This window comes from Pteropus alecto, unplaced genomic scaffold, assembly GCF_000325575.1.
Source record: "Pteropus alecto unplaced genomic scaffold, ASM32557v1 scaffold42, whole genome shotgun sequence".
In the NCBI taxonomy this organism is placed as follows: domain Eukaryota; kingdom Metazoa; phylum Chordata; class Mammalia; order Chiroptera; family Pteropodidae; genus Pteropus; species Pteropus alecto.
Genome location: NW_006434825.1, coordinates 15,139,108 through 15,149,296, shown reverse-complemented (window position 1 = coordinate 15,149,296; position 10,189 = coordinate 15,139,108). Strand labels below are relative to the sequence as shown.

At 38.5% G+C, this 10,189-nt stretch overlaps 1 protein-coding gene across 6 annotated transcripts in view; it reads right to left on the bottom strand.

Annotated features, from left to right (window-relative positions):
• PKD1L3 (polycystin 1 like 3, transient receptor potential channel interacting) overlaps window positions 1-10,189 on the bottom strand; it is a 62,989-nt gene that overhangs the window by 2,507 nt on the left and 50,293 nt on the right. For 5 of the 6 annotated variants that reach the window (XM_015587729.2, XM_025045262.1, XM_025045264.1 and 2 more), the window contains 8 exons: window positions 9,868-10,183; window positions 9,033-9,166; window positions 5,823-5,950; window positions 5,054-5,214; window positions 3,605-3,815; window positions 3,060-3,161; window positions 1,266-1,397; window positions 391-472 (listed from right to left, as the gene is read on the bottom strand). In XM_015587729.2, coding sequence (XP_015443215.1) covers window positions 391-472; window positions 1,266-1,397; window positions 3,060-3,161; window positions 3,605-3,815; window positions 5,054-5,214; window positions 5,823-5,950; window positions 9,033-9,166; window positions 9,868-10,183 — 1,266 coding nt within the window. The remainder of the gene's footprint in view (window positions 1-390; window positions 473-1,265; window positions 1,398-3,059; window positions 3,162-3,604; window positions 3,816-5,053; window positions 5,215-5,822; window positions 5,951-9,032; window positions 9,167-9,867; window positions 10,184-10,189) is intronic. The other variant, XM_025045263.1, reaches the window with a different exon arrangement.

Here is a 10,189-nt window from a genome sequence, read left to right as displayed (position 1 = left end):
ATGCATTCCTCATCAGCCAGATCTCATGCATGTATGTTTAATAAGCTGAAGTGAGCTCACTTCTGACTCATTCCTGTTTCCCACAGCCATCCTGGAACGTGGGTTGTGAGTATTCTGTTACTTGCTGCTTGGCAGCAAAGCTTGTTTATCCTGTCACTTTTGTAGCATTAACCCTTTCCCGACAGTGTCAAGATCCATAAACATAAGAACTTTCAGCCAAGGGGATTTTTATTTCTCACTGACTTACAAAATTAAAGTGTATTGTAAATGTCTATAATTTTCTAAGCTATGCTATGCAAAGGTAATTAGCAAGGAGGTAACAGGTTTAAGATAGTTCGTCTTTTAAAACTTTAGTGTCAGTGCCCATTGCTGTCATGGCTGTTTACTCACAAGTGTTCCGGTGCCGCTGGATTCCTAACAAACTCGAGAGCTTCTGTAGCAGCATATCTGTTAGTGTAGCTTCTTTCCAAGTCTATTGGAAGATAAAAGGAGAAAAGCAGGGAAATTGAAATTGTTGCTAATGTTGGAGGGAAAAAAATACCAAAAACTAAAGAAAAAGTAAATACAAGTAGTAAAGATACTGTTTCCTTAAATGATTTGCTGTCAGGCACTGGAGTGTTTCTGCTACTGAGTTGAGGGCCAGCTATTTATAGGACAGTAGATAGAATGTTATATAGTCTTGGTAAACTGGATTTCCTAGGAAAATAGTTGGCAGAACTATGGAGACTAATAAAGGGAATATGCTGATACGGTGTATTACATCAGCGTGTAATCTTAAGAGCAGCTACATTTGAGCTTTTCTAGTATAAAATCATGATACAGTTTATAAGGTAACTCCCACTTTTCAAAAGTTCTCTTTATGCCACTTTACTTTCAGGAAAGACCTATATTAGTACCTGTTTTCGCTAACCAAAGAAATTCAAAGAGGACTTTTCACTTTTACGTAAAAAGCAAAAAGTGAAAATAGTGTTCAGTGTTTGTGCAGTGAGCTGTTACAGAGGCAGCACACACTGGTGAGTGAAACTACACTGTCCATACATTATTTTTACTTTAGATGAGCTGTGTAAGCATATCATTGCTGCTTTTACTATGTTAGTGTTATTTTAGATTTGATATGTTACTTGGTATGATTTGGTAGGTTATTTTTTGGGTCTGGAAAGCTCAAAAATTTTTCCCATGCAAATTAATGGTAATTCTTCACTCATGCCCTATTGGCTTTTGAAAGTTTTATATGAAATGCTCTTTTGAGCCTCAGAGTTACCTACCTTAAAGGACTTTCTTTCTTTACCAAAGGACATTAGAATGGCAGAAACAAAAAGGTTAATGATCACAAGTACCAGCAAAATGACACTGCTGATGATTAGAAAGGAGCCCAGGACTGGGGCTAAAGCAATAATCTGGAAAGACAATAAAACACTTTGAGTTTAAAGACTGACAGTTTAATTCCTACTTTAAAAATGTAAATTATATGTTAATAGATATACTCACATAAGAAAATACTTATGGCTGGTGGAAATTAGGGAGAAAAGCAAAACTTGAAAACGAGAATACTTTGGACTTTTGAGAAGAGTAAGAATGACTGACTCTGAGGGTGTAAAAATAGTTGTGCCCACAGGGCTTTCACAAGAAGCAGGTGAGTTGCAAAATTAAAATGATTCAAAGCCCATGTGAGTTTTCGCAATTCTGGAAAATATATTCAAATATGGAAGCTTTAAGAAGTAGCAAAAGCATATAAAAAGAATAAATACCAGAAACGATGAAAACTTCACTGCCATTCCAAAAAACAACACTGTGAACACAGGAGGATTCCCATATTTAACAAGTAAGCCATAAACTAGCTTTTATTTTAGTATTTTTTTTTATTGTTATCTTTAAAAGTGTAAGTATTGAATTTTGCCATTCTTTTCAGTATAAAGAGATCTTCCTAAAATTTAGGGCTTACTAGAATGGTTTCCATAACAATCTTAATTTAGGTGTTTATTTTCCCTTGATATTTATTGGCTTTGTTGCCACTAGGGTGTTGCTTAAAAAAAAAAAAAAACAAGAACAAAAACCCAACAACTTAAGAGGATGAATATTTAACAATAAATACCACTGTGATGGACATCTTCTTTACAACAAAACATTTCCTAGTACCAGCCTATCGCCCACTTAATTAAAAGTGCTTAATTATATCAAGTTTGGGCAAGCTCTGAGTTTGTAAGACTTTTCTCAAAAACTACATTTTCACATTGTGCAATTATGCAATTATGATTAGAGCAGAATAGTTTTTAATGTCAAAAAGGTGTTAGCAAAAGTTTATTATTCTGATTGTTACTTCTTAATAAGAACTTCAGTATATAAAGTCTTCATTCTTTAGGACTGGGGCTAGAACCACAACAGAATTCTTAGGAAGGTGGTAACTTTCCACGTTAGAAACTATGTTAATTTACCCATTTTAATTACTAACCTTTGAAATCTAGATTATAATCCTTGATAAAAATCTTGTCAGTGTCACTAATTTGAATTTTTTTTTTCTTCCCTGATGAAACCTATAGATGCTAGTGTTTGAGACCCAAATCCTCATCTAGGTTTCCTACTTTTTTATGTTGAATAGAAAGATTTGTGTTGGTAGTTCCTGGGGGAAAATAGGCTCTCTGAAATGAGTATTTATTACCTGTAAACGGAATTACCACAGTTCTTCCTGGAATTGTACCTCCCTAATTTTTTTGAAGTCACTTCCACTGTACCCTTCAAAGGGCCATTAAGAAAGCCGCAGCAACGCCATGCTAATCTGGCAGGTATGAGAGCACACATTCAACTCCACTGTCCTTGGCAGTAACACTAGGATGTAAGAAGTGAGGGAGGTGGGACTACGTGCTTAGAAAAGGACAGATTTCTGAAATAGCCACTCAAAAGCCATGTGCATATGGAGTACTTTAAACCAGAAGAGCAAAGAATCCAAGTCCCTCCCTTTTCCAGTGTGCAGTGGTGTAGGGGCTGGTTTTATAAAGTTGCCCCCTTGTTAGATAAATTAAACCAATAGAGTTCTGCGGGGAAAACGAGATGGGGGTTTTAACCTCTTTGTGATCAGAGATTCCCATCAGGAGACCAACAAAAGTCACTGCTGAGCTGATGAAAGTTCGGTAGTCGGAGATGCTCCCTCCAAACAGCAGGTTAAACTGAAAAGGAGAAAGACCAGTCAGCGGGTGGAGAGCAGTGGAGGTGACTGCAGTTCTGTCCTGAGGTGCGTGACCATGATGCCAACACAGAACCAAAGGAATGGAAATTAAAGAAATTCTTTAGTGGCCATTCTAATTACTATGCCTAAAAAATTAGTAAAATTCCTTTGTAATTACATAGTGTTTTCATATAAATTTGACCTTAACATTCTTGTGAGCTAAATTTTATCCCCATTTTAGAGATGAGACAAACGTCTGAGTGTTAGTTATCCTGCTAAGAAAGCATGGAACTACAACTAAAACCAGCTTTCTTACTCTACCTTTTCTCCAAAACTCATTGCCAACTTGAACTGATGATTTTCTCTGTAGTGACCTTTCTGAGGGAAGCAATGTGATTCTAAGACCACAGCACTTAGGAAAAGACACTGTGAAAGGGGACTTACAGCAATGGCATAGCCTGTCAGCAGGATCAGGATGACCAGCAAGAAGCCCATCACCTCGTCCCGGGCTTTGCTGAGTGTTCGGTCAATGACCCGCAGCCTGGGGTTATGATGCAGCAGGTTCCATAGCTGAACAGTTGCCAACAGAACCAGGAAGCTCATGAGGTAAATGATGGCTGAGTTCACTGTTACTGCCTCAGAGAAGCTGATGAACCTGTGCCAAGGCAGGCCGACAGTTAGCAGGAAGTGTGTGCCGTCATCAGTTTCTCCAGTGTTTCCACTGCTCAAGTGCAGCGGTCCTTTGGGTCCTGTTAGTTCAGAGGCTTGATGTAAAAAGTCTGCTTGCCGGTGCGGCCTCCTAAATTTGTGGCTATGAGAGCATTGGCAAAAATAACACGTATTTGGTTGGGAGCTGTGCTAAAGAAACCTTGCAATGTGACCTCTCGCTGATTTCTTTACTCCCAATTAATCCTGGAAATCAACGCCAGCCTCCTCCATTGCTGTGCCTTGAGTTAAATCTCTTAAAAGGAGATGAGTTAAGGTGATGAGATGTACAACTGTGCTGGTCTGTTTTCTGTAACACACTAATCCTCTACTCTCTGGCAGTAGATAATTGATCTAATATGTTTAATAGTGCTGAGAGTAGAAAGGTAGTTAAACTAGAGGTGAGGGGTGCTACCAATTAGGGGTTGGTTTTTTTTTTTAACCAATTAAGTTTTGTTATGTGATAGATACATTCATAATTTTATGTTGCAGCAACTAGGTTACTGGGAAGGACTCCTATAGATGAGAGCAAGTTGACACTAGATCACAATTCTTTTATTATCTAAGACCTAGGCAATGCCACACAGCAGGCTGGACCCCAGCTGCCAACATCATTCAAATTGCATAGACCCACTGTTCCTCCATAAACAACCCTCTGTAAGGCCTTCCTGGGATACTGCCTCGGTCTCACACAGATCAGTGGCTGAGGCCGTTGACCACTGAAGGTTAGAAAAGCACCACGTGGCAATACTTGGTCTGGGGAGTAGATGCTCTTCCTCACGAGAAAGACCAGAGAAGTGCCCGAAGGCACCAGAACATCTTCATAAGGATGAACATCCCTACTCAGAAAACCCATTTTAGACTTAAAGGATGTACTATGTCATGTGGTTTTATTTAAACCACATGATCATTTGTCATGTCTTATCAGGCTTTATTCTTTGGCCAGGGTGCAATATAATGATTGAGTTATTGCTCTTGCTGTGTGAAAGGCAGAAGAGCTTTTCAATGTGATTAGCAGTATAAATGGCTTCTGGTTAATTGTTTTCTCTGCTGTGGACTTTAGTCTGAGTTCTGTATTTAATTCTGGTAGAACAGTGGAGGAGGAAGGTGAGTTTGGAAAAATACTTCTGTGTAATCAGGAAACGACATGGAGGAGCAATGTCCTGTGCTCCTCAGGCTCCCTCTTACCTCTCACGGTCATAGTGGTATTGTGCCATATTTTTCTTATATAGAGAAATAAGCTTCATGTCAAGCCCCAAGATGACAAAACTAGTAAGGATTATGCCCATGTCCAGAATGTTCTTTTTCATCGTGAAGAACTTCCACCTCTGCTGTTTCAGCCGGCGACCCTAAACATAGACACCATAGTCACTGCTGCTTGCCTGAAAGATGAGTTAGCTCTCTCCCTAATGAAGTGTTATGAACACTGGCAAAGCGCTCAGCCAGGGACTTGTCAAACCTAGCGGGCACAGTCGGTTATGGTCTTGGTTCTGCTCCGCAGTCACTCAGAGCTGCTGCTTACAGAAAAGATGGCCTTCTCTAACATAACTTTCTTTCGATACGGTCATTTTTCTTGTTGCTTAAACTTAATAAAAAATTATTTTCTAAAATAGTTATCAAGCCTGAAAATAAAACATTGTGTTTGGCTTAAGATATATTCTCTTCTGGGTACAATCTATGTTTTTGAATACTTGCTTTGTTCGTCGTATTGTCAGTCTCTTAACCATTACCTTATCGAGGAGTAATACAACTGTACAAAATTATTCCAGAGATTTAATTCTTTAATTCTTAAAAAGTGAAAGAGCTATCTGGAAAACCACTCAGCCTTTAACTGAGGTCAAGCTTCTGGAAAGAATCAATCGTAGCCATAATTCTACTAATAGCTCATTGTGGAGCTCCCCAAATAATATCTGGCAATCTTGAGAATCTCTTATATCTAACTAACATTTCAACTCACCTGTATGAAGCCATAGTAACAGACTAGTAGATAATAGATGACTTGTGAGACGACAGACCAGGTAGAGTCCTTCTTTGATATTTGAAGGGAAGTTAAAGTGTCTAGTCTTACAGAGGTGAAGAAAGCACCTGAATAACAACATGCGGAGTTGAGTATTTAAAACTTTGCCCTCTTCCGTTCAAACTCCTGTCTTTGACATAACCCCAGTTCTTGTATCATCAGTTTCAAATGTTTCTGAGTTTCTAAACTATTTCCTCTAGAGGTGTTATGAATATTAAATGAGATCATATATGCAAAGCAAATGGAGAAATGTGCTGATTGTACTAAAAATCAGTAGAGGGAGAAGATTATATTGTTGATCCGACAAAGAGGACAGTGTCAGTGACTTAACAGCTGTTAACAGGTGTTACCCTTACAGAATTAGAACAGCTGCAGAGATAAATTGACTAGTTATACTGTTGCAACATGATGTTCTAGAGAATTGATGACTGCAATGAAAAACAATACAGTTAAATGTAAGTGTGGCACTTTTGTTTAAAGCTATTTAAAATATATTTTCAGAAATTAGTACGATAATGCTTTGAACCATTTTGAAACTATTTTCTATGCAAAACACCAATATCTCATGAATATTAATAGTATTCTATGAATACTCAGATGTTTGCATGAAGATAGACTAAGAAGCTTCAGACTCCACCTAGAAAGACATTGTTGAAATTCTATGAAAGCACGAAAGGTGTTGTGAATGTAACTTTTCATAAAGCCTCAAAATATTAGAACTACGTTGCACCCATTGTAGTAGAAAGTATATTTTAAGAACAAAGAGATTCTTCTTTCACATAGCTAGCGCTCAAGACTGGGATTTTACCTGTATTTATTTTACCCCCATTTTTTTTGGTAGTTTCAAATAATAAAAGACCCTCAGGAATCCTTCATGCTTCATTTAGAAGTACAAGAGAAGTGGTCTACTCTGTGGGTCTGGGAAGAAAAAATTCCTCACTAGAAGTAACACCTGGTGGTAAATCAAAGGACACTGGTGGGCAGGTTCTTAGAAAAAAGGAGGACAAAGGAAGTAGAATTAGGACGGGCTTCCTGTTAAAGACGGGAATTGAATGTACCAGTCCTTTACAAAATGCCACTACAATGAAAGTGAAGGGATAAGAAAACAGAGATGAAGAGGGCAAATGAGAGTGACAAACTGTTGTAAGGTGGAAAATAGATGAATGACACTGACCAGATTCAAGAAAGCTGAACCTAAGCAGTGGAGGAAACAGAAGCAAGCTAGTTCTTACCACAAAACCCTCGAAAGGCTGAGAAACTGGAGGCATCAGGTGCCTCAGAAGGTAGAGGAGAGGGTCAGGTGGAACTGAAAATAGAATTGATTTCAAGTCCGAACATAGTTAGATCCCAGATTTTTTCTCCCTGTTACCTGTCCTGCCTTCCACTACCCAAGACTAAAGGCTTATTTTTTAGTGATGTTGAAGTACAGAGAATATGAACTCAGGTATATCTGTAAGTCTACAGGAAAAGAGAATTAAGAGTAAGTCTACATACTGCACGGTGAGAAGCTTCCCAGTCTCTTCCTTAGCTGACTCTGAGAAGTCTAGAGGCTTATATACATCCTCAAGGCGAGAGTTTGGAGGGTCCCCCTCTGAAAACTGCCCAAGAGAAAAAGACATACCAGTTGACAAGCTCTATCCATGCACACAGAGCTGCTAATTAGCACTTGCTCTTTTTAAATAACAAAAATATGAAAGAACCACCAGATAGTTAAACCTCTACCATTGAAAACTGGAGAGCAAAACAAAATTTAAAAAAAGCTCAGAGGAATTAGAAGGAGCTGATAAAAACGAACCTATAATACCTTTGGAGTTGAGAGGATATTGATTCCATAAAATTACAGGAGACTATGAAAAACAGAACACAATTTTTGGAAATTAAGATATAAAAATTCAAAATCAGATGGTTTAGAATGAAGTAATCTCACCGAAGGAAAAGATGGGAAATGAAAGCAAAACATAAAATCAGAGTCTCAGGTTCAAGAGTGCTTACCTCAAAATTCCAGGAATATCAGAGAAAGAGAACAGAAAATAGAGACATTTACAAAGAAATATGTGAGAAAAAGCCTCAGAACTTAAGGACATCCATATTCAAGGACTTAGAGGTCAGGTCTTTTCATAACTGGGGACAAAGACAATTCTAAAAACTTTTGGGAATGAGGGAATCACCATACTGCTTAACAACAGTATGAAAAGCTAGAAGGCAATGGAGCTGTACTTTAAAAAATTCTGTGAAAGACAATTGTATCCAATCCAATAAGCAAATGAATGTGATGGCAGAAAAAAAAGTTTGGGGACACGTAAAGCTTCAAAATACTGACTTCCTTTGCACCCTGCTAGGAAGTTACTGTAGGATGAGCTCTAACAAAATGAGACAGTAAACCAAGAGGAAGACGCGGGATCTAGAAGAAAGGGAGTCCAACCGAGGAGAGAGGGAGAGAGACTCCCTAGGGCGACAGCGATGGGACTGTCCCGGGTGAGAGCTCTAGAGCAGGCCTAGAGAATCGCCCGTCCAGACTACCAAACCGGTGGCGGGCCCGAGAGAGGGCGTCTTTTCAGCAAAAGATAAAAGGGGTTATGTGATACTTTTGAACAGAACGAGGTTTTTATTTCTAGGAAGAGCTTGGAGATGAATCAATGATAGAATGCATGCAAAACCAAGCAGATGAAAGAAATGATAAACTCTAGGGAAAATAAAAAATTGAAAGGAAATTGTAATACTTGGCTCATCTTTGAAAAATATCACAATAATGGAGCTACTCAATATTAACTATAAGTTTTATAACTTGGGAGAATAAGAGAAAAGGTGTGTATATGTGTGTGTTTGTTAGGGATATGTGTGGGTATGAGAAAGTTAAATCCTCATTCTCATAAAAAATACTATCTAAAACTGAAGAGTCATGAAATAGCTAATAAGCATGTTAATAATTTTTAAATCCCAAAAGAACCAGTTAACAAAGTTGAAAGTAGCAGTCTCTGGGGAGTAAAAATGAGGTGCGGAGTGAGCACTGCTAGTTTTTGCCTTGAACTATTTGACTTTAAAAATTATGTATAACAACTGTAATTAAAATGCCTTTTAATGGTATAAGATAAAGAAATTGGGACTTCTGCGATACCCAGGTCATACAGGGAAGAGAGGAGGCCTTCGTACCCACATCGTTGGATTCCAAAATCAGGGTCACTGCACAGAACAGGTTCACATTAGCATTGAAGACCACAAATTCAACAAAGAGGCTTCTAGTGCAATGGTCCAGCCAGTGGCTCTGTTCAAGATGCTGTAGAACTCTGGGAAAACAGAGGAGGACAGGGCTGCTACTGCATCAACCCTGCAAAGTGGGAAAATGCCAACATTCCTCCTACCAAATGAAAAGCTACATTTCCCATTCTAGTGTACCTGTACAATATTTATGGTTACTAATGCCCGAACTTTCACTAGTGGTAACATGAATATAAATTCAGAAGACTATAAAAAAATGAAAATTTTCACAATAGTCACGCCAAGGTTAAATGTTCAAGAAAATATATTTGGCATTTAAGGTCTGAGGTAGAATTAGTTTACATGCTATGTCAGCTGCTTAGCTCTCAGAATTCATATATAAAACCATAAGTCTCTTGCTATTTAATTTTGGCATTTGGATTTTGGATTGCGGTTTTGAAGGGCAGTATTTTCTCTGATATTTGAAGAGTACAGTTTGCCCACGCTAGAGTTACCTGAGTTTAACTGCAGCTAGAATTGAAATTGATAATGTTTTTCCAGATGAGAAAAGAAAGATTTGGCAAACCATGACATACCTCTAGTTTGAGGTTGAACAAGGAATTTATAAACTAAAAGATACTTTTCCTTAAAAGTCTTAAAAGTGTCTGCAAGTGTCATAGTACAGTAGCATTATGGTAGCTGTCAAAACTATTCAAATGGGTCCTTAATTCCTACTAATGGACATAAGCAAACACCTTGGTCCTCTTGTTTAGGGCTCAGGCTTGCTCACCTGATTGCAGTACTGGAGTTTCTTCCGAGTCTGACAACATAACCTCCTCCTGAGTAAGTGGCAAATTCCCCTTGGATGGGATAGCCACCCAGTGTCTCCTGATTCTGATAATGCCAAATGCTGTCTGACTGTGTGGTGTTTGTTTCAGGGGGCCTCCAGTTAACTCCATAGTTCTCTGTATCCTCCAGATCTTGGTGCGATAGCTTCACTTGTTCTTTGGGAGACACTCTATTTGGAAAGGCTCTGGCACCAGGAATGCGAATCTGACGAAGCAGAACATTGCCCAAAAGAAAGGAGTTCCCATCAGTAATAAATCCTGAAA